Raw genomic sequence first — 21,300 nt, forward strand, 5'->3', positions numbered from 1 at the left:
TCACCCGATCGCCTACTAATCACTAGGCTGGGCTACGGCATGGGCTTTGGTGATTTGCACCTCACACGACCACTTGGCAGCAAACCTGTAGACATCCGTGAGGGCTGACAAGTGTCACTGCTCGCGGTGAATCAACAAGCATGGTTTGCAACGCACTGTCATCGTCATTCACTGTCATCTGTTACCTCACCTAGCTCCAAACATTAAGCTGGAGCGGCAGCCTGTCCATGGACTCCGACGCCGCGACCGTACGCATCTGCGATCCGCTTGCCGACAGACTCTCCGCTCCAGTATGCGCCTGTGGCTGTTCCGAGGGCAACGAACGGCGCCGTGTGCTCGCCTGCGAGCCACAGACCCCTTTCGGGGCATCCCTTCCGCATCGCTTCGATGTCTCTATCTCCATGCTCCAGCCCCACTTGGAAATTGCTATAGCTTCCGTTGCCTGCCAAGTCGTCTGCGAGCCAGTTTGTCGCAAAGTAGCCCGTTGGATCACAGTCGGCTGACTCTGAACTGTACTGCGGAAGCCGTGAGTAATATGGCCGGAACCACTCGTACAGGAATGCCGCCTTCTTGTCCTCCGTGGAAAATTTCGCGACTTCGCTTGTCAGATATCTGGACTGGTCGCCATAGATGTAGAACAGCAACGTCGGATGTGATGCTTCCGGTGCCAGGCAGGCAAGCTCGACAGTCTCTTGGTTCCAGCGCTTTGGATTCGTGCCCGGTGCGTAGTCTGGTCGCAACCACTGGCAAAATCCCTTCACAGTGTTTTGCGTGTCGTCTGACTTGGTCCAGAATGCCGAGCGGAAACTGATGTAGACTTTCTCCAAACAACCATAACCAATGTTTTCGATACCATGAATGATGCTCTGTGGTAGTGGTGGGTGGAAGGCATGAACTGCGTTTCTCTTGAGCCACCCAAGAGGCATCGTGCATACGACTTCGTCGAACTCGAAGCTGCCTTTGTCCGTTTCGACCACGACAGAGCCGCTAGTATCGCCTGTGCAATGCACCTTTGTGAGAACCGTGTTGAGCCTCATATCTGCTTGAGCCTGAGCCGGTGCGGCTATCGCTGCCAGGATTTTCTCGTAAGTGCCAGCGCAGAACAAGTTTTCTGCTTTGTGTCAATACGCGCTCAACCACTCTCACTGGACAAGTTTCATCCCTTACCGCCCTCAATGCATTCCTCGAGCCAGAAGTACTTTAGACTTTGCCCGAAGATGTGACTGCCCACAAAGGCGCCCCAAGATTCCGCAATCTGAAAGACCAGGTCTCTCTTCCTAAGAGAGTCCGCCTCGGACTCCGGCAGCCTTCTCGCCACTTCAAGTTGGAAGAAGTCCCAGAGACTCTCGTCGGGGGTTATGTTCGCGCAGTTCTTATTGCTGTGGAGGAACGCAGCCTCGATGATATCCCACATCATTGTAGAGTAAATCTCGGCCTCGGCAAGAGGCACGGCATCGCCTTTGTCATCGAACAGGTACGTGTTTGAGTCCCACGTGCCCACAGGCGTGGCTGTCTGTTTCGCAATGTCGAGTATGGGGTTGTCGCTCGTGCCGTGGATCCAATTCGGGCCTGCATCGACGAGGTAGCCTGCCGGCATCCTCACTTGGTGGACTCTCCCGCCCAGCCGATTCCGGCCCTCAATGATGGTGACATGGAACCCCTGTTGCAGTAGGACGTCCGCACAGCGGAGGCCGGCGAGGCCTGCACCTATGATGCCAATGTGCGGTTTGCGATCCGCAATTGCAGCTCGACGCTGTGCAACAACGTCAGTCAGTGCGAGAAGTTGGGGTAAGCGGCACGAAATGGCGTGCGTGTTGCGCTGCATGACAAACAGCACTCCCTATCGAAGTTGAAGATCATACCTTGCATAATGACAGTCTCGGAGACTGTCTGCCAGACATGAGTGGTCGTGACTGCAGGCCTGTCAGACTGATATGCGGGCGGCAGGTTTTGAGATCTTGCCAGATGCGGGATGTGCTTCTTTGTGCTACGCTGGTGAAGGAGACAGAGTGAGCATCCATGATTGCTGAGGCCCGATAATGCAAAATTGGAAGAGTGATATGCAGCATACAACAATCTGCTTTTTCAACAATCAACAACCTCTAGCGACAGTAAAAATGGCAAGGGACGGTATACTTGGATCTTAGACGTTGGTGCATAGGGGCTCATGTGATACCCCTGGGAGTGGGGAGCTATTCAGGCTTGGCCCTCAATGACAACAACAGCTTCAGCTGGGCTGGAGGGGCTGGCTCTAGCTTGGGACACTTCGGAGTGTTCCGTACTTCCAGCACCCGACCGAGATCTAGTATGATTCCAACGGTATGCGATAGGTGAGGTGAAGAGAGCCAGATGCTGTTCGTCTCAAGGGTGCTTCGACATCTGGACCGCCGTGGGCCCTGGGCATGGCATCCACCCAGCCTGAAGAAAAGGCGATGGTTGGCCATGTGCCACGACCACGCGAGATGAGGAGACCTTGCCATTGGCCAGCACCAGCAACGCCGTGCCAGATACGCCCATGCAGATAACGCGGGGAAGGGGAGCTCAAGCGCTTACCGTAAGACGTTTCGCGAAGGAAAGGACATCAAAGTGCTTTCGTCCCTGGATCGCGATGGTTTCCAGGCGCATGGCACAATCTGGGAATGGTATGACTTTCAGGTGCTAAAGACGACGTCGATTACGTTTCTGGGACTGGACGCAAGCCCGCAACCAGCCGACAGTGCTGGACAGTGCATAGTGAATACACACTGTATCACGGTTAGGGCAGCTGCCCATGATGCAGCTTCGACTTCGCTATCTTAAATGCTTAGCACCAACCAAGGGAAATGTATTCTCGAATTAGGACTGTCGAGAAATAGCGATATCAACAAGCTACGGGCCCGAATGGTGGTAGACTTGAGTGTGGTACCCGACCTTCGTGGCAAATGGTTATTTCCAAACAAAAGAGAGACGCAACCATGCTTGAAAACCCCGGTCAACACGGACCCCTAGTCCTGCTCTGTAATGCCGCCAAAATCGCGTTTAGATCACTGCATCGGTAACATCTAGAGTTTTCAGAAGGCGAATTAGCCAAAAAGGAAGGAGTCAAGAATTTCACCACCTTCACTCCGCTCAGAATCTTCGTAGACATCGGATTGAGTGTGTCATCCGGGTGTTTCTTTCCTTGCTGTCACATTCACAGCCTGATTACAGGAAGACGGAATCGATGTGTCGAGTTCATGTCGTACGCGGATGGGGTACGACCAGATTCCCCTCGTGTGCTGAAGAAGCTCTACTGATTGAAAGAATGAGGAAATTGAGTGTGCATCCACCGATGCAGATCCGCCGAAGAAACTGTGTGTCCGGGATGAGTTTGAGGACGAGTCCGCTGCTGCAACTTCTGGGCTCAATAACGATGCCCAATACTCATCGAATTCTCAGATGAATGACAAGTGACAGCAAACGACGCAGAGTAGCCACAAGAAGACCAGCAAGGATTTCATAGATTGGAGGAGCTCCCGACCACCAGGTGTGAAGTATGGTCGCCTGGCCGTGCCGTACGCATTTAGTATCGAGGGTGAAGTGATCATCTCTGAGTGGTATCTATTGCAGTGGACCGACTTTCTGATTATCCCTCTGGACGTCTAGCATCTTAGTAATTATCAAAGCCTGAGCTTTTAAAGCATACCTCTCCCTTTGAACAAGACCAATTTTCAGTGACATGTTTGTTCTTCAGGTCGAGGTATCAGAGGTATCAGAGGTATCAGAGGTATCAGAGGTATCAGAGGTATCAGAGGTATCAGAGGTATCAGAGGTATCAGAGGTATCAGAGGTATCAGAGGTATCAGAGGTATCAGAGGTATCAGAGGTATCAGAGGTATCAGAGGTATCAGAGGTTGTCAGCTGCGATGGTCCAGGTACATGAATCAAGTCTTCACGAGAGAAGCAAGCGTGCTGCACAAAGCCGGACTTCAAGGGCCTAGGTGGGCAAAGGGGCTCGCAGCACTGTATGACCAAGGGCGGCCTTGTTCCGCTTGTGATTGTGCGCTAGAGCGGATCAGGAGATAAAGTCCCGCCAATGGAAGCTCGACAAAAGCGGGCTTACGCTACACAGCTCGGCAGAGCCGCCGGTCGAGCCTCGGTTGTGGGGTTGGGGCCCCACAGACATTGGGGAATCTGTGGGGAGCCTGAGACAACATGGAACCGCTTTAAATATGGATGGCGACCGCGTCCGGGCGGCTGCTGCACAGCTCAACTCCCTTCTTTATCTCAACACCACATTACAACCCAGCCTCCGCCGCCATGACCGAGACATACACCCGCGACGAGGTCGCCAAGCACAACACCGAGGACTCGGTCTGGTTCATCGTCGATGCCAAGGTCTACGATGTGACGGTGAGCTGGTCCGCTCCCCCCACGACCTTCCCGTGCTGACCATGATAGGATTTTCTCGACGCACATCCTGGTGGCGAGGCCGTCTTGAGGCAGGTCGCCGGCCAGGACGCGACCTCGGCCTTCTACAACCTCCACAGGCACGAGGTGCTCTCAAAGTACGACGACCTCCAGATCGGCACCATCAAGGGCGAGAAGCCCTCAGTCATCACCCCCCAGCCCGGCGACCTGTCCACGGTGCCCTACGCCGAGCCTCTGTGGCTCACGCCTGTCTTCAAGTCCCCTTACTACAACGAGAGTCACCGCCGGCTGCAAAAGGCTGCGCGCATCTTCAACGATGAGATCATGACGCCCTACGCACAGGAAAGAGAGGCTGATGGCAAGTATATCGAGCAGCATTTCATTGAGACGCTCTCCAAGAAGGGCATCCTCCACATGCGCCTGGGCCCCGGCAAGCATCTCCACGGCGTTGACTTGCTCGACGGCGCCGTCAAGGGCGAGGAGTTTGACTACTTCCACGATCTGATCATGGCGCAGGAGGGTGTACGCGCCAACGCCCGCGGCTTCCAGGACGGCACTCTGGCCGGCATGGTCATCGGTCTGCCTTGCATCATGAACTTCATGAAGGACGAGAAGCGCAGGAAGACTATCATGGACGATTGCTTCAGTGGCAAGAAGAAGATTTGCTTGGCAATCACCGAGGCCTTCGCTGGCTCAGATGTCGCCGGCATTCGCTGCACCGCGACAAAGACACCTGATGGGAAGCACTACATTGTGAACGGCACAAAGAAATGGATTACAAACGGAGTATTCTGCGACTACTTCGTGACTGGTGTCAAGACCGACAAGGGTCTGAGCGTGCTCCTCATTGAGCGCGGCGAGGGAGTCGAGACCAAGCCGATTAAGACCTCTTACTCTCCGTCGGCAGGAACGACCTACATTACCTATGACAATGTCAAGGTGCCTGTGGAGAACCTCCTGGGTGAGGAGAATAAGGGCATTTATGTCATCCTGTCCAACTTCAACCACGGTACTTTTCCACCACTCCCAACTCCACACACGTGAAATACATGGCTAACGGCTTAAAAAGAGAGGTGGACGATGTGTGCAGCAAGTGTTCGACAAAGCAGATACATCGTGGAGGAGTGCCTGAAGTGGGCGCATCAGCGGATTGTCTTTGGCAAGCGGTTGATTGACCAACCCGTCATCAGATTCAAGTAGGTTGGCCCCCACCTCTCGCAGATTTGTGCAGTTAACTGACCATCTACTTAACTTCAGGCTGGCCAAGATGATCGCACTTGTGGAAAGTCACCAGGCCTGGCTCGAGCAGATTGTACGTAACCTTACCAGGCACTCGTTGAGCCTAACTAACGTGTCACCAGACAAACTCCATGTGCCAGATGCCCTACTCGGAGCAGTCGAAGCATCTCGGCGGTCCCATTGCCTTACTCAAGATGAGCGTCACCCGTGCCGCCCACGAGATTGCGGACGAGTCGATCCAGATCTGGGGAGGCCGTGGCCTAACCCAGACCGGCATGGGCAAGAACATTGAGATGTTCAACAGGACATACAAGTTCGATGCCATTCTCGGTGGATCAGAAGAGGTCTTGGCGGATCTCGGTGTGAGACAAGCCATGGCAAAGATGCCCAAGGGTGCCAAGCTCTAGGTAGATGTCACGATGAGCAGTCAAGCATGCTGTTCGCCGACAGTGTATATAATAATAGCGAGCAGCAGGAGTCGTCTTCAAAACGCCTATCTTTCAAATTATGAATTCTTCCGAAGTGACGACCGCACTTGACTTGCCCAAGCATGACCAATAAGCACACACGTTACCCGCTTCGAAAAGGACAACTCGCAGCTGCATTGCGGATATCTACATCACATTCGCCTCATGAAGCCTTAGTTGCTTCTTGGGTAACCATTACTCGCAGCAGGCGAGCTTCCGAACAGTTCCGAAAGCCACTCCGACTTGGACTTCCTCCTGCATGTGAGAATTGGTTCAAGGTCATATCCCCCTTCTCGATTCAGTGATTCTGTCCGCACAACTACACACTAGTTGAACTTCTACAACCCTGATTCGAGTCGACAAACTCTTCGCTATCAATACGAAGACTTCCTCTACAAGGGCTCGTAAACTCGATCCTGACAACCTCGTGCTCTGCCACCCTCTTCCCATACACACTAAACGCCCTTGCTCGCAGCTGCGGACGACCCTGCAAACGGACGCTCCTGCCGTAAGAGCTGTTGAGCTGACTTTACGACAACCTCACATCTCTTGCAACCCTCACTTTCAGTCCAACCGCCGCAGTTCTCTCCACAAGTGAATATTTCGCTCGTGCCTCAAGATACTGGCAAAAGCCGTGGCGTCGCATACTCGTTCTTTGCGATTCCCTCGCGTAGCACACTGTCCTCAATTTGCGATCCATGCTACAAGAGACCACTCCTTCCGCGCTGTCGCTGAGCTCCCTCTCCAACACCTCCTATCATCCAGTCAAGTGCCTGACTATCGATCACACTCTACTTACCATATAAGTATACAAACTCCTCCACAGACCTAGATCCGCTCCTGCCTTGGATGTCTGGCACAGTCTGCCTCACGGAACAATCTCTCAACGGCAGCAACCAATACGACTGACAACACTCAACCTGCAACTGTCACTTGCTTTACGGGTAGCGGGAAAAGTGTCTTGTGGCTAGCCTGCCTAACTTCTTCAGTCTCATCAGCAGACCTCAACCATCTCGACTTTCTCGTCACCCTAAAATCTACCTTGCTATCTCAACAAGGCATTCCACAGACATAAGAATAAAAACCCACGTCTATCAAGGGCTTCACTCTCACCCCGTCGGGCACAGCTGGTCCATCACCGCCTGCTCCACTTGCACATGCTTTTGTGTGAACTCAACACCTCTATCCGTTCCTCCGCCCGCGCACTTCCGTTCGTCAAACCCACCAAGCACACCTGCCATATAAGCAGCTTATTCCATCACAGCAAACGAAGCGCACTGACAAAAGGAAGGAGCTTTTGTGAGCAACAACTTCATGACGACGCACTACACTCAGTAGTGCCTACCACAAGAAGACCCCGTCTTCCAAATCACGTTCACCGTCTCGTAACTTGGCTCTTTCCCTGAGCCTTTCGAGCACACATTCCTTGCCAACCCACACCTTACAAACGGCTTGGCAGCGACTATATCGTGCCTTTCACTCCAGTCCAGCAAACTACAAAACCTGTTCGACTTCTCACCAAGTCAAGCTACCACCTTTCTTCACAATCCCCTCATATTGCCAAAGGAACATCGCTCTTTCCGCTCTTGCAAACAACGTCAAACAACCACTTCACGCAGCTGTTCTCAATCTAGCCATCTAGGCTCCGAACCAATCCACACACAGGCTTTCACCCTATCATACTTGCTTTCAATTTTTGATCGGCAGTGTCGCTGCTGCATGGGGAAATGGCTCCTACACAATCTGGCCACAAGCGACCAAAAGACAAGCCGGAGCGGCGCCGGCAGAAGCGCGCTGCACAGAAGAAGCCCAGGGCAGATAGCGGAAAGTCTGCATTTTGGAAAAAGGAGATCACCAAAAAGCTCAAAACTCCCCAAAGACAGCCATCATTTGAGTACTGGAATCCCGAAAGACTCCTGAGCGACAAAGAAGGTGAGCTTCCTGCAAGATCTCGCGAAGAAGCTTCGAACTAATCACGACTATAGTGGCCAAATTCTACCGGGACAATCACAGCCGCTGTATGTATTATGGAAAATGCCAGGACTCGAGAGAGCGCACAGCCAAAGAGATCATCGAACAGGTACAGAGTGGTCTCAGTGCCACGGAGAATGTAAAAGTCACCAGCGCCTTTCAATCCTTTGAAGGCGGCACGCATGCGGGCGCCACGAAGACAGAAGTCGAGATCTTCAGTGATGTGCAGCTGGGGGCCATGAAGGACGACGCACAGGCTGACACGGTAAGTGCTACCAGGTTCGATGTGATAGCATATTTTTGCTAAAACCCGTGCGTACAGCAGGATCGTGAAAACGATGCACCCACTCGCAAAAGGGGAACTGACCAAAGTCTTGCATTTGCGCAAACATTGCTAGCAGCGTCCCCAAACTGCACAGGCCCGCCCCTTCGTCCTTGCATTAAATATCTACGACTGACAAAAGTCAGAGATCGAGGGCAAGGACTGAGTGAATGGAGAAGTCCGTTCCTGCCTTGCCTTGATGGCAAGGGGAAGAGAAAAGCGCTACTTGACAACCAAGTCACCGGTATCGTGTGGCTCTTATCGCGGTTCTTCGGAAAGCTGCCTGTTCTTACTTCACCAAGATGGCCACAAGGTGTGCCTGTCAATAAGGCAGATGAAGCGATGTTCGCCAAACTCGCAGGGCCTGAGTATAGGGGCGGCATTCTTGCAGACTCGATGGGTCTAGGCAAGACAGTCACGACCATAGCGTTCCTTTCCATTCTGGCAACCCAGAAGCTCAACGTTATCATCAGCGATAAAGGTAAACGTATCTATCGCCCAATGCTCCTACTAGCACCTGGAGCTCAAGTGGCAATCCAGTGGATCTCAGAGACCCTACAGAGCACTGACAAGACCATTTTCTGCCGTATAATTACTTCCGGTAATGGACTTACGAAGGCATTTAGCTCAGAAGTAGCATCCGGTGCTTCACGGTTGACAGTGCTGACTTCTCTAGAGTTCCGAGAGCTATCACAAGGCAGAGACGAAGTATGGGACGAGAGGAATCCGGAAGCTGCCCGTACAATCCTCATAATGCCGATAGACACCTGGGCAACGCGAACCTGCATCCCGGAGGCGCCAGCCAGGAAGGCTGCACCGAAGGTCTACAAGTCTTGCCTAGCAGCATCAGCGCAGCGATTCTCCGTAGTTGCCGTGGATGAGGCTCATAGAGTCAAGAACAAGGCTACCAGACTTTGGAGCTCCGTAGATCTTCTAACAAGGAAATTCACATTGTTAATAACCGCGACTCCGACTTTGAATACCATCGTTGACCTCTACGGCCTAGCTGCGTTACTTGCGAGCGTACCTGAAGAGTACGCGGAGAATAATCCAAGCACAGTCCAACGTGGTTTGGAAAGTCTCGAGAACCTTGAACACACCGAACCATCAGACCCTCTGCGATTGATCGCAGGCCACCCTTGCCTGATTGGGGAGCTCACCAATTACGGCAATACTCTGGGGTTCAGAGTTGATATAAAAACTCTGAGAACGTACTTGCCTTACTTCGAAAGTCTTGCCATCCTCCAAAGAGCACCTACGTCGAGGTTGCGCCTGAATTTCACAGGAGATAAGACGCTCCTGCTGAAGGGCTTGTTTCCAAAGGTCGACAGTTATACGGCTTTCATTGAGCCTGAGCTCCGCTTCGCACGGAAGTACCAGCGCGTCCACTATAGACTACTCATGGACTACCTCAAGGCTTTAGCCCTGCTTTTTGCGACTACAGATAATCGTAAGAAGTACCATGCGATGGTATCCAAGTACAGAGAACAGCGCGCAAAAAAAGAAGCGAAGGCGAAGGAGCAGTCATCGAACACTGCTTACTCTGATGCTGACCTGCAGGTTGGTATAATCCTTGACGAGCTTCTCTGCTCAGTTTGTCAAGACTTTGAGGACGATGTAATTCCGTATGACGAAGCCGAGGACGACGAATTTCTACACGAAGAGGTGAACGACAAGGATACTCACCTTCAAATTGTCTACAGAAACTTCTCAGTAGCTGCCGCGTCGCTTGACGTCTTCCGCTTACAACGGTTATTTGCAAAGAACGACTTCAGCACAGGGGCCGAGAACCTTGCCCTGATGCGACAGAACGGTGTCACATTGATGGACCTGGCTCCGTTTCTACAAGACTCACGCCGCAGAAAGAAGGCCACGAAACGACCAAAGACAGCAGCTGAGCATGTCGCAATGGCAGTCCGCATGTCCCCAGTACTCCGACATATTCTGGCGTACATCAAGGAGAACATTCTCAATCGCGAGAGCGGACAGCAGATCAAAAAGCTCCTGATTACTGAGGACATTCCAGCGCTTGCTTTCTACTATGAACTCGTGCTGCAGTTTCTAGGCTTGCGTTGTCGTGTAATGCATTCCGACCTTTCACATGATCAACGCCACACCTTGGTGGAGAGCTTCAACTCCACGTCTGAAGATTCCTGCCAGATTTTGATACAGATGTATAAGGTAAGTAGAACCTAGCATATCTCTGGAAGCGACTTAGGACTAATAGCACCTTTTTCACAAGGTCGGTGCGGCTGGAACGAATCTACATCATAGCTGCTCGCGAGTACTCGTAGCAACCCAGGCGCATAGCCTTCGTATGCAAGGACAGGCGGTACATCGGGTTATTCGGGTGAGTTTCTTGTAGTGCGGTCGGCTAGTGAGATTACTTACTAACTGTCGGCTAGTTCGGGCAGAAGGAAGACGTCGAGGTCTGTCGCATTCAGGTGAAAAATAGCTTCCATGCTTTCCAAGAGAGCCGACAGGTCGACAAATTACTCCCGGAACTTAGCAGTCGTGCCCAGCAGAGCACAAACAAAGACCTGGTCCAGCTGTTGAACCTGATGCAAGAAGAGTCATCCTCGGCATGGGATACGCAGGGGGCTAAGCAGCTTATGAAAACTAAGCAGCTTCTCTCCGATATCTACCTTCAACGTCAATCACCCGACCAAGACGAGGAACTCCAAGGTGCCCAGCCGGAAAGAGATTACGGATGGCCTTTCTGGGGCGACAGCGTCAAGCAGCAGGACCTGGTCTTCCTTGAGCCCCATACACGGCGGGAATACTACGATGAGTATACACGCCTTAAACGAACTGAAAAGCTTTATTTTGACCACGATAAGAACTCTCTACGCCGGCTTCTTGTCCACAGTTCAGTCGACGGGAGGAGGAAAGACGATATCAAGCATCGCGAATCCAGCTTGTCTGAAAGACATATACTGATTCGCGCCCTCGAGCTTCAAATTCGGATCCAGCTAGGGACGACTCAACTAGCAATGCTGCCTCTGCCGCAGATCCATTTTCCTCATGTTGATCAGGAAGATCTGGAGCGACTCGCCAATGAACTTGACGCGATCATGCATCTTGAACCCGACGGCGACGACGAACTGGACGTACAGGAGATCGGTAGCGAAGAACTGCATGGCTCCGACGACGACTCGGACCAAGGAGAAAGCAACGGAAAGGATGATGCTAGCATGGCCAGCTTCATCAACGATGAAGATGAAGAGAGTGTCAAGTCGGATGACTCTGAAGAAGAAGATGATTTCGACAGCATGTCTGACTCGGAGACTTCCGATGACGAAGATGATGGCAAAATGGGTACGCGTGGACAGGCAACAGCACGCAGACCTGACTGCAAAAAGCGTCCTCACTCGGTCAAGAAAGAGGTTCAGGTGAAGAAGGAAACTCAGGCCAAACAGGACGCTCGACCCCTAAAGAAGGTGAAGGTCAGCCAGGAGACGAAGCACGAGGCCGAGGCTAAGGACGAGGCTCAAATCAAGCAGGAGACCGCTGAGAATGATCATGCTGATCTTGCTGCGGTCGAAGCATTCAACAAGGGCGTGGGAAAGCCTGATGCCAGTGGTTCAAGCATCGAGGACGCCATCATACTTGACTGAGGGGTAGGAGGGAGAACAATGGGCATTTGGTTGCATTGTCCGTCTGACGATGCTTTTACAGATGAGAGCTGGCGAAATTTGCTTGATGCAGGTTACGAGGCTTTGGCTTCTACGACGACGACAGTGATGCATCTAGGTGCGAAACATGGTCGCATTTGACTAGTGATCTCAGTTAGCCGTCAGGGGCGGCTACGATGGGTGCTCATGGGCAAGCAGTTGAGCTGGGACGTAGCTATCTCATGAGATGACTAGAAGCGATGAATTTGAGCTCAATCAGACCCCCAAACCGGACAATGTCCGTAAGTCGTGTTCCGAAAAGAAGCTTCAGTTGCAAGTGTCATTAGCTTCCGTTTGCCTGGCAAGACTCCCACAAGCTTCAGAGCCGGCTGCCATCGGCTTATGCAGGGTCATTATACCACCTCTCCCGATAGAGAAACTCTCTTCGTCACAGGGTTCACGGACGCATAGCACTGCCCGCCTTCCCCGTCTCGGGGTCCCAAGACCATCGAGGTAAGCAGGACTAACACCCTTGCTTGGCCGGAAAGTGCCCGAGCACCGAGAGCCCGATCCTGCAGATTTACAACATCTCCTCTCCTCAGACACGGAGTTTTGCATCCGGTGCAACGCCAATTTTCTTGCTCTGGGACGAACACGAACTCTGGGCCCAGGGGGTCTGCCCGCAACGACTGACTCGCGGGCCTGCCTGCCTGCCCTGCCAGAGACCCCAATGCAGTGCACGAAACGCGGCCAGATCAGGCAAGCTATCAAGCAAGCAGGGGGAGGAGGGGAAAGGAAACGCCCCTCCCATCCCTGGCCCAAAATCCCATCCCCAGGCTGGCGTTGCACGGCTGCTACCACGCAGAGAGGAGAGGGGTTCAATCCTCCGCGAGTGCCGGCGGAAGCGGGCAGGGCCCCGGTGCCTACCTGTGCAACACAATCGGGCAACACCACAGACAGCAATTGTCACCCGGGGGGTCCCACCTCTTGTGATGGCACGCTGCTGCACGAATCAGGGGCCCATCAATGTGACCCCATGGCCTGGTGGTGGAATCCCGGTCCTGCTGGGCGGCGGCTAAATGAGATATCGTTGCGGAGGGCGGGGGAGGGAAAGTCAACCAACAGAGCCAACCAACAAAGCCAGGCAGGCAGGCAGGGCAGTCAGGCGTCTGGCAATTCCTGGAGGTTGCAACGGCCTGAGAAAGGAAAAGAAAGCCTATCTGCGAGGCCGTCCCAAGCCCAAGGCCAAGGGGAGCCGGGGATGGATTTGGAATTAGGGTTTGCAGGGTTGGTTGCATGAGTCGCACAGTCGCGACCAGCCCGGCAGGGGAGCAGTCAGGGAGGGAGGGGGGTCCAACAACCTACCTACGTATGTACCTAGTACTCCGTGGTGACGAGGCAATTATTGTTGCAAAGGCCTCTCTCACTCTATCGAGCCTCTCGAGAGTGTGTGTGTGTGCGCGCCTAGCAGGCACTTTTGCGTCAGACATTGAGTTTTGGTGTTGATGGCCCGACCTTAAGAATGCCCAACTAATGCCTCGGGTGCACGCCGAGGGTTGCATCCGCAAGCCGCGCAGCCGTGTCGTGCCGTCTTTCTCTGTTGAGGCCATATTGCCTGTCACCTCTTCAGCGGCTCAGACCCCGACCGTCTGCGCGCAGATGGCAACGAACGGTGCCATAACGGAGGTCGGAGAAGAAAGACGTCGCGAGCGGGGAAACGATGCTCGCAGGGCTGCAGATTGAGGATGCAGCATGCTCCTTATATTATTGCCTAGCGTACGTACAAAGAGAACAACAATGGATGATGCAGGCTCCGCCATCTATCTAGATGCTCCCAGGGAAGTTCTGAGTGCTTACTCAGGTACTCCGTTGAATCCCAGATGGACCACTTGCTGCTCCCTGTCTCAGAAGGTCTCCAGGGAGACACTGGGACTGCCTCTTACGACTATGCGCCTAAGGATGCAATGCAAAGGGAAGCTTGATTTGCATTCGGAGACAAGCAGGCCCGACCGTGCAAAGTCCCGTGATCGGGCCGGGACAAGCCAAGGGAAGTGGCCCCGCACTGATTCTCGGAGCCGGGCACGGCCCCACATGCCACCCCGCTGTCCGGGGCACAACTCCGCGACTGCCTGCTCGATCAACATCACCCCTCTCACTACTCACATCACCACCGCCCACACTCCTAGCATGGCCGGCCCGTCGCCGTCCTCGGCGCGGCCCCCCTCGACGCCGCCACCACCATCCTCGTCCATCCCGCAGACGCTGTGGGATATGCAGATCCCGCTTATCATTACGCATGCCGCCGCCCCTCACAAGAGCGCCCCATTCGTAGCCTCCGTCTCGCGCTTCAGCTATCTCGCCCTGCTCCTGCCCCGTCTCAGCGCCTACTTTGGCCCCGAGCTCGCCTGCTCCAGCTTCCACCACGAGGACGTCCTCCTGCGCAACCTCGCCGTCGGCTTGCTGGCCGACTTGTACCAGCCCAGCCTGCCGTGGCGCTTGACCGTCAGTGATGGCGTGGGCTGGGATATTGGGGACACGTTTCTCAACAGTGCCAAGGAGGTGCGTTTTATTTTTGTCTTCTTGAAGTGTGTGTCTAGGTGTATGTGCCAGAGGTTTTGCAGAAAGACAGGTTGGCTGGGTGGTGATGATGTTGACTTGCACGGCTCCCGGGGAGGGGGCGTCTTAGGCAGACTTCATCCGCAACGGCAACGCCCAGCGTATCATGTCCCTGTCCAAAGAGCACACGACAGCGCTGTGGAATGCTGTACAAGATAGTACGTGCTTCCTTTCTTGTCCCTCACCTTCTTCACCACCACCACCACCACCCGCCACTACCGTGATGCTAACAAGAGGCCCGTGTTTGCCCAATCGGTGGTCAGACGACTACCCAAGCTTCAGCGCCATAAACACGCGCCTCCTCAACACATCCCGCGGACTCAAGCACATCCCACTGCGCGTCTACATCCCGCAGTCTCCGGCCGACACATCATCATCTCCCGGCGGCGGCGGCGTCGGTGGTGGTGGCGGCGGCGGTGCCTTTAGGGTTGTGCAGAGCCTCGTCCCAGTCCGAGCATCATCGTCAGATCGTAAGTTTCCGAGAACCGCGCCCCCCCCCCCCTTCCCTCCCAACAAGTGGTTATTTCATACAAGCCCGTTTCCATCCCACCATGACCAAGACACCTCTCGGTGTACCCTCAACAACTATATATCATCATCATCATCATCATCATCACACGCTCACATATCTTTTTCCTTTTGGAAATAACAGGGTCGGCCCAGACCCTAGGAACAGCCTTGCGCACCCTCCTGCCCCGGCTCTTCCCCAGCTCGCGCGACCCCGTCCTCGCCCAGGTCATCCTGCACGGCTCGCCCGTCCCCTTCTCCGCCCCGGTCGACGACCTCATGCGCGAGGCCGCCTATCCGGACGGCTGGTTGGCGCTGGTGGTTGTCCCGCTTGACGTTTGAGTTTTTTGTTCCGCGTTGGGGTCCCTCTCTCCCTCCCTCTCTCTCTCTCTCTCTCTCTCTCTGCTTTGCAAAAAGCTCTCCGCTGAGGGGTGGGATATTTCCCAGTCTGCCTTTTACATCAACGGGAGGCACCAGCAGCAGGCGTATATCACGACGCACCCGAGACACGATAGGGGCCCAGGAAACGGCCACTTCCTGTCCGTTAGACAATCACCAGTGCCGCGCATCGCAAGAGACATCTGCTTTCGATGGAGTCGTACCGCGGGGCGCCAGTGCCGCCGCTGATGTATATTTCTACAACCCGCATAATGCCCCAATGCCATTCTAGTAAATGCGCGGGCAGACCGTCTAGTCAATAAAAAAAATCGCACGAGATCCAAACAGGTCCGTGCCATGAATAGACAAAAGATTTCAAGAATGTACAGGCCATATCCACAGCTTCCTTAAAACTTCCAGCTTCCGCCTCTGCCGTCTCCACCGAGTGAATCTTTCCAGCCAGCCCAGTCCGCCAGGCAGAGGCTCGGCCCACTAATATGATCCTCCACATCCATCGCCTTAAAATAAATCAAAAGAGTTGACCCCTCGAGTTTGTTGGGATATGCTGAACAACTGAGTTTTTGGGGGTATATCCGCCGTGATGTGTAATGCGTTGCAGAGCCCTCAGAAGGGACTTTAGAAATTGTTGTAAAGGAGAACACCGAGCTATGCAAGAGTGGGAAGAAAATGAGTACGAGAAAGGAGCATCGTAACCTCTCCAATGCAGGGCTCATGGGATCAGAGCCCCAGAATCATAATGCCGATAGGTTTGGGACAAGCGCAAGGAGAACGTGACCGCTGAGGGCGGCGCCGTGACTTCTCACGGCCGAGAAGAGTGTGCGTGATGGGACGCAAAGATTGATGATCCCGTGGGTGGGTACATGTCTCCAGGATGACTTGTAGGAGGATGGCTCGCCGCCGAGGTAGCCACCGGCGTCGTGCCGCTAGTCATACTGGAAAAACTTGAGCCGGTGTGTGGATCCTCGCGCAGCAGCCTTAGATCACTCGCCAGCCCGTATAGGATGTTGCGCTCCGACCTCAAGGGGCTTGAACGGTGCGCGATGACGTCAAAGAACTCAATTGTCCGCCTGAACAGCCCAGACAGCACTTCGGAATCAACAAATCTCGTAAGAAGTGGGTCGGTGTAGCAGGCGGCTAGGGTGAGGAGGTTGCCCCATTGACTGGAAAGCCCAAGGAGTCAGATATCGATACAAGTGTTAAAGAGAGACCGGCAGTGTGACTTACGCGTGGGCAGTACCAAAAATGTTGGTTACAATAATGCGCTGCTTGCGCGGCATGCCATGGAATGCACTGGTGCTCTGAATCAACGCCTCGATGCCGAGCCGGGCATAGTTAAGCGTGCGGGGGTCGACCCCCTCAGGAACCGACTTGTCGCCAATATTGATTGCCAAGTCATGGAAGCTTTCTGGGGGGGGAAGTCGAGGATCCTTATAAGCGCCATATGGGATAGGCTCCTTCTCGAGCAGATGTCGTACGAAGGGGCGGTAGATAATGACCTGCGATCCCCAGTACTTTGCACGCAGGCGAGCAGAGAGGATATCGCTAGCAGGCGGCTCATTATCATTCCATCTGAAAGCTGCAGGAACCCAGATATCGCGGGATGTCTTCAGTTGGGTTTGGAGACCATGAATGCCTTCGTCGATCGTCTCCGGGGACGAGGGTCGATGTATCTTGTCCGGATTATACAAGTGGCTGTGGATCTCATTGAGCTGACGCCGGAGATGAAGCTGGGCGAAATAGCTACCGCAAACTTCGGGATTGTAGCCATGGGTTGTCACAAAGGTCGTGTTCGGATAAGGCATGTTGTCTTCGTGCTGCAGAATGGGACTCTGGGACAGTGGCAGCTCCGCAAGGATGTCACTGAGCACAAAGAAGTCAGCAGGCGGCCAACGTGAGCGAGTTGGACCTATGTCTCTTACCTTTCTAGCTGCAAGCAGGTCCAGTACGCCAGGAGTACCTGGTTGTCCCTCTTGGACTCCTGAGGCACATATCCATCGCTCATCTTAATCTCATGGAAACGGTATATGCTCCTGCCTCGAAGTTAGCGCTGCTCAGTGCCAGCTATGGTAGTTTTGACTTACGTCCTCATGACCTCCTGCAGAACAGTGCAGCCCTGTTTTATGTATGCCCAGCTTTCCACAGCCCTCGCGAGTTGCCCATGATACAGACCAGCAAGGACCCAAGCATAAACATGCTTGAGACTGATCCCGCCTAGATGGCTGCCCAGAATGTCCGTCGCTAGTGCGAAGTACTCGAGTCCAGGAATAACGTCGTAGTTTCGCTTGATGGGTGTCGGACGCACCCCTGTCCCGGTGCCCTGCATAGAAGTACGGCGACTGGGCATGCCACGGTCGTATGGGTCTTGTGGCGAAGGCAATCCAGAAGACTGAGAGTGCGAGACGAACCCAGGCGGAGAGCCGTGGATCGGAGACATGGCGCCACCATTTCGCATGGAGGGCGACCGATGTGGCTGGGCCTCACCTTGCTCCGTGACAATGTCAGGAATCCTTTGCTTGTGGAGGCAAATCTTGCCAAGCGCACAAACAAGCAGAACGATGGCGCTTGTTATGCTACGGAAAGGATGGCCGGGTTTAAAGATGTTGAAGGATGGTAGCGGATCATCGCCGCCAGGTGAGCGTTTCCTCTTGGCACCGACAGCCTCGGGCAGTGATGCTGCGGCAGATGTTGGCTGGCTTACGAATTTGGGGTTGCTGCTGGATCGCACGCTTGACTGCTGCGAATGCTGGGGGATCTCCTTGAGAAAAAGCACAACCAGCGCATCCAGCTCCTCCAGGATCATGACTGGGTGCATGTTCAGGATGTTCTCCTTGAAGCTGTTGACATATTTCCACACAGTCGAATGCGAAAAGTCCGGGTTCCCGTCCGTGCCAATGACGCCGCCTCTGAACGTCATGCCTGGGGCCGGGGAAAGCCCTCCAGTCTGGCCCCAGACTTCTGAGTTGGGTGCTGGCGACTGTGCCTCCGAGCTATCATCCTGGAAATCGGTCATGATGTTGTCTGCTCGTGGGTCCGTGTGATCTGCTGGGGCATGTTCCCCCCCAGAGCCTTCTCCCGCCCCACACACGCGCAGCAAGCCGCGAGCCTTTTCCTGTCGAATCGGGAACTCTTCGACATAGCCAATGTGTTCTGCAGCGAGATGGGGAGCGACCAGCCGGTGTATCGACTTCCACTTCAACAGCAGTCCTGCCGAGGTAGTGTGGTTTGCGGGCAGCTTCGTCTTGCCCGCGACCGGAGGCCCCGGCTTTTCGTCGCTGTCATTGTGTTCCCAGATCCGGATCGTTTTCTCTGCCGTGTCCGGATCCATGACACCATTCTTTGCCGCATATTCGTCCTCGGCACCTTGGTCATCGGGTGACGGGTGGTCGTGCGGGCCTGCATCATCTTGATAATCTTCAACCTCAATCGACTCCATCTTGAAGTCCGCAGCGCCATTCTGGTGGCCTGCGTGGATGGCACTCTCCAGTCGACCCAGGCGGTTATCAATCTTGCCGAATCTCTGCATAAGATCATCTCTCAAGCCATTCAGGACATCCAGTATGTCAGCACTGGCTTTATCGGATCTGCGACACCATAGATTAGTATTCTGCACATGGGCGCCTTATTCCTCTGCATAACTTACTGCTTGGGTTGTGGATCGCGGAACACGCATGGGATGTTACGTTCCCTGCAAGTCTTGCAAGGTTTCGACTCATCACACTTGGCCTTGAGCTGACGACACGAGTCACAAGCCTATGAAAACGAGGTCAGTATTGTTCTTAGCTGCACGGCGCGTAGGAAGGCTCCATACCTGAGATGCTCTCGTCGCCTTCCGTTTGGTACTTGCGGCTTGGGCAATCTCGAGTGGCGTGTGGTATGTCATCGGCGGCGGTGCATGGCTTGGGTGACCCCCATGGCCGTATGGACCCCCATCGTACGGGTTGTGATGAGGCACTGGTGTCTGGGGGACCGAATATGGAGCTGGGGGAGGTCTGAAGGTCGTTGGCGATTGCGCCATGGACTGGCCGTTGTCATAACTCATCTGGCGAGGTGGTTCGGGCGGCGGCTGCACAGGTCGATGATGAGGCGCATGAGGTGTCGGAGGGTGGCTGTCGATGGGGTGGCCCGTCGAGTTGGGACGTCGCAGCTGGGGCAGCGGAGCTTCTTCGTTTGGATCTCGCTTCACCATGGGCTCGCGCATGGGATAGTGGTAGTGCGCCTGCTGCGCTGGCGAAGGCGGAGGATGGTGCCGCTGGTGATCCTGCATTGGCGGGTAGGCTTCGGGCTCATGATGGCGACGTTCGTCGTGGTGAGCTAGAGGCGCCGGGGGCTCTGCCGGACGCGTGAAGGGGTGCGGCGCGTGGTATGGGGGAGGATGTGAGGCATGAGAAGGGTGATGAGGCGGAGGGTTTGGCTGCGGCAGCGTCGACCATGACGACGACGAGGTGCTCGTCAGGCGAGGGCGTTTGGACTCGGGCGCGGCGGGTTCCATGCTCGCAGTGATATATGTGTAGCAGTGCAAGTCATGCGGCTTGACATTCGAGCACAGCACAGATCAGGGAGCAGTGGCGGCTGGGCTCTAACGGGGCGACCTGGCCATGGAGGAAACCAGAACGATTATCGGTGGACGTTCCCGGTCGAGAAGCTCGCCGTTTCGGAGCTCAGGCAGGGTCTGTCTGGGAGGTGTAGGTAGGAGGAAGCAAGGCAGGTAGGCCAGAGGTACACAAGACCAGACGCCTGTGCGAGGTCCAGCCGGGGGGGGGTGGCCGAGAAAGAATGGGGAGGCAGATCCTGAGCTCTAATTGGCGCGCGATGACATACGGCGCGTCCTGCCTGCTGGGGCTTCGACAGAAGACCGAAGGCGAGAGGAGCAAGATGGGGATGCTCTGGCGGGCGTCGACTGGTGCCGTTTCGACTACGTCGGTGGTCTGGGCGCGCGAGATTCCCGGAAAGCTGGATACCGACCTAGGCTGGTACCTGGGTACTTGGCACTGGGAGTCTGGATGGAGCCCGTGCCCGAGCCGGCCTGCGATCTGCAGTTGGGCAGAGACGGTGGTGGGCTGGAGTGACAGGTGGGTGAGGGCGAACGACGACGCCGGGTGTCGCAGGCGTCTGTGCTTCCCAAAGATTGGCCGACGGGGAGAGGGGCTCGATGATGGAAGAAACAGCAACAACGGACGGTGTGGGAGCAGCCGGCAGCCAGACGGTTGCGGGCAGGCAATGTGGAAATGGCAGAGGAGCATCAAGCGGCCCTGGCGGCACGCGGCAAGCGAATCTGGTCTGACGAGAGAGGCCGGATAGGCGAAAAAAGGGGACGCTCGGGAGCGCTAGAGCTCTTAGTTAGCCCAGGGGATGTGGGAATGGGGTTGGGAATGGTTGCGAAGCTGCTTGCTAGCGGGCTCTGGCACGTTCCGCACTCTCAGAGCCGTGGCAGGCGCACCGTCCAGTGGCGCTGAGCGGACCGGCAGGCTGGGCCGACGGCAAGTGAGAGACAAGAGAAAAACGACCAGAGGCACAGTGAGAGAGAGCGAGGAGGAGCAGAGCAGAGCAGAGCAGAGCCCGCGCGCGCGCGCTCGTGCAGGGCGGATGACGATGTCCAGACATGGGCAGGCGGCCGAGCAGGGCGGCGCCCCCTCCGCCCGTTGTGGTGATTTCTTTTCATTGCAGGCACCAATCAGCCCCTGGGGCGGGGCCTCATGGGCCCTCGTGGGCGCCGCCGGTGGAGCCTCGCCGCAGCAGGGGCCTCTTTGCAGCGTGCTGGGCGGGCCCGTACCACCGG

General features: G+C 55.0%; 6 protein-coding genes across 6 annotated transcripts; 4 read left to right on the forward strand and 2 right to left on the reverse strand.

The window, feature by feature from the left end:
• Positions 1 to 77: 77 nt before the first annotated feature.
• Positions 78 to 2,090, reverse strand: B0I36DRAFT_330181 (flavin-containing amine oxidoreductase). Its single transcript, XM_046154808.1, has 3 exons — positions 1,863 to 2,090; positions 1,168 to 1,753; positions 78 to 1,111 (listed from the first exon to the last, which is right to left on the reverse strand). Exons 1-3 carry the CDS (start codon positions 2,067 to 2,069, stop codon positions 204 to 206), a joined length of 1,701 nt encoding a protein of 566 aa, XP_046009457.1. The 5' UTR covers positions 2,070 to 2,090; the 3' UTR covers positions 78 to 203.
• A 2,188-nt stretch (positions 2,091 to 4,278) lies between these two features.
• On the forward strand, positions 4,279 to 6,035 carry B0I36DRAFT_365834 (acyl-CoA dehydrogenase-like protein; the record flags this gene model as incomplete). Its single annotated transcript, XM_046159203.1, has 5 exons — positions 4,279 to 4,371; positions 4,420 to 5,398; positions 5,459 to 5,585; positions 5,647 to 5,701; positions 5,751 to 6,035. The coding sequence occupies 5 exons, from the start codon at positions 4,279 to 4,281 to the stop codon at positions 6,033 to 6,035; spliced, it is 1,539 nt and encodes a 512-aa protein (XP_046009458.1).
• Positions 6,036 to 7,822: 1,787 nt separating this feature from the next.
• Positions 7,823 to 8,554, forward strand: B0I36DRAFT_365835 (uncharacterized protein; the record flags this gene model as incomplete). Its single annotated transcript, XM_046159204.1, has 3 exons — positions 7,823 to 8,027; positions 8,081 to 8,331; positions 8,531 to 8,554. The coding sequence occupies 3 exons, from the start codon at positions 7,823 to 7,825 to the stop codon at positions 8,552 to 8,554; spliced, it is 480 nt and encodes a 159-aa protein (XP_046009459.1).
• Positions 8,555 to 11,190: 2,636 nt separating this feature from the next.
• B0I36DRAFT_330185 (uncharacterized protein) lies at positions 11,191 to 12,348 on the forward strand. The gene has a single exon (XM_046154809.1). The coding sequence runs from the start codon at positions 11,382 to 11,384 to the stop codon at positions 12,003 to 12,005; it is 624 nt and encodes a 207-aa protein (XP_046009460.1). The 5' UTR covers positions 11,191 to 11,381; the 3' UTR covers positions 12,006 to 12,348.
• A 1,817-nt stretch (positions 12,349 to 14,165) lies between these two features.
• B0I36DRAFT_330187 (autophagy protein Apg5-domain-containing protein) lies at positions 14,166 to 15,603 on the forward strand. The gene is made up of 4 exons (XM_046154810.1): positions 14,166 to 14,561; positions 14,689 to 14,776; positions 14,882 to 15,088; positions 15,271 to 15,603. The coding sequence occupies exons 1-4, from the start codon at positions 14,190 to 14,192 to the stop codon at positions 15,465 to 15,467; spliced, it is 864 nt and encodes a 287-aa protein (XP_046009461.1). The 5' UTR covers positions 14,166 to 14,189; the 3' UTR covers positions 15,468 to 15,603.
• A 489-nt stretch (positions 15,604 to 16,092) lies between these two features.
• On the reverse strand, positions 16,093 to 20,097 carry B0I36DRAFT_155742 (uncharacterized protein). The gene is made up of 6 exons (XM_046148594.1): positions 19,333 to 20,097; positions 19,165 to 19,274; positions 17,606 to 19,105; positions 17,444 to 17,554; positions 16,749 to 17,384; positions 16,093 to 16,684 (listed from the first exon to the last, which is right to left on the reverse strand). The coding sequence occupies exons 1-6, from the start codon at positions 20,011 to 20,013 to the stop codon at positions 16,324 to 16,326; spliced, it is 3,399 nt and encodes a 1,132-aa protein (XP_046009462.1). The 5' UTR covers positions 20,014 to 20,097; the 3' UTR covers positions 16,093 to 16,323.
• Positions 20,098 to 21,300: the final 1,203 nt, after the last annotated feature.

This window comes from Microdochium trichocladiopsis (assembly GCF_020744255.1).
Source record: "Microdochium trichocladiopsis strain MPI-CAGE-CH-0230 chromosome Unknown B0I36scaffold_8, whole genome shotgun sequence".
In the NCBI taxonomy this organism is placed as follows: domain Eukaryota; kingdom Fungi; phylum Ascomycota; class Sordariomycetes; order Xylariales; family Microdochiaceae; genus Microdochium; species Microdochium trichocladiopsis.

What these genes read in the sequence shown, in the direction of transcription:
- B0I36DRAFT_155742 (XM_046148594.1), bottom strand. Translation starts at nt 20,013, where the DNA reads ATGGAACCCGCCGCGCCCGAGTCCAAACGCCCTCGCCTGACGAGCACC. An exon ending in CTGCAGGAGGTCATGAGGAC is followed by an intron (nt 17,555 to 17,605) that starts GTAAGTCAAAAC and finishes ACTTCGAGGCAG; the next exon opens with GAGCATATACCGTTTCCATG. An exon ending in ACCTGCTTGCAGCTAGAAAG is followed by an intron (nt 17,385 to 17,443) that starts GTAAGAGACATA and finishes CTTTGTGCTCAG; the next exon opens with TGACATCCTTGCGGAGCTGC.
- B0I36DRAFT_330187 (XM_046154810.1), top strand. Translation starts at nt 14,190, where the DNA reads ATGGCCGGCCCGTCGCCGTCCTCGGCGCGGCCCCCCTCGACGCCGCCA. An exon ending in TTCTCAACAGTGCCAAGGAG is followed by an intron (nt 14,562 to 14,688) that starts GTGCGTTTTATT and finishes GGGGCGTCTTAG; the next exon opens with GCAGACTTCATCCGCAACGG. An exon ending in GTGGAATGCTGTACAAGATA is followed by an intron (nt 14,777 to 14,881) that starts GTACGTGCTTCC and finishes ATCGGTGGTCAG; the next exon opens with ACGACTACCCAAGCTTCAGC.
- B0I36DRAFT_330185 (XM_046154809.1), top strand. Translation starts at nt 11,382, where the DNA reads ATGCTGCCTCTGCCGCAGATCCATTTTCCTCATGTTGATCAGGAAGAT.
- B0I36DRAFT_330181 (XM_046154808.1), bottom strand. Translation starts at nt 2,069, where the DNA reads ATGCTGCATATCACTCTTCCAATTTTGCATTATCGGGCCTCAGCAATC. An exon ending in CGAGACTGTCATTATGCAAG is followed by an intron (nt 1,754 to 1,862) that starts GTATGATCTTCA and finishes GTTGTTGCACAG; the next exon opens with CGTCGAGCTGCAATTGCGGA. An exon ending in CGAGGAATGCATTGAGGGCG is followed by an intron (nt 1,112 to 1,167) that starts GTAAGGGATGAA and finishes GACACAAAGCAG; the next exon opens with AAAACTTGTTCTGCGCTGGC.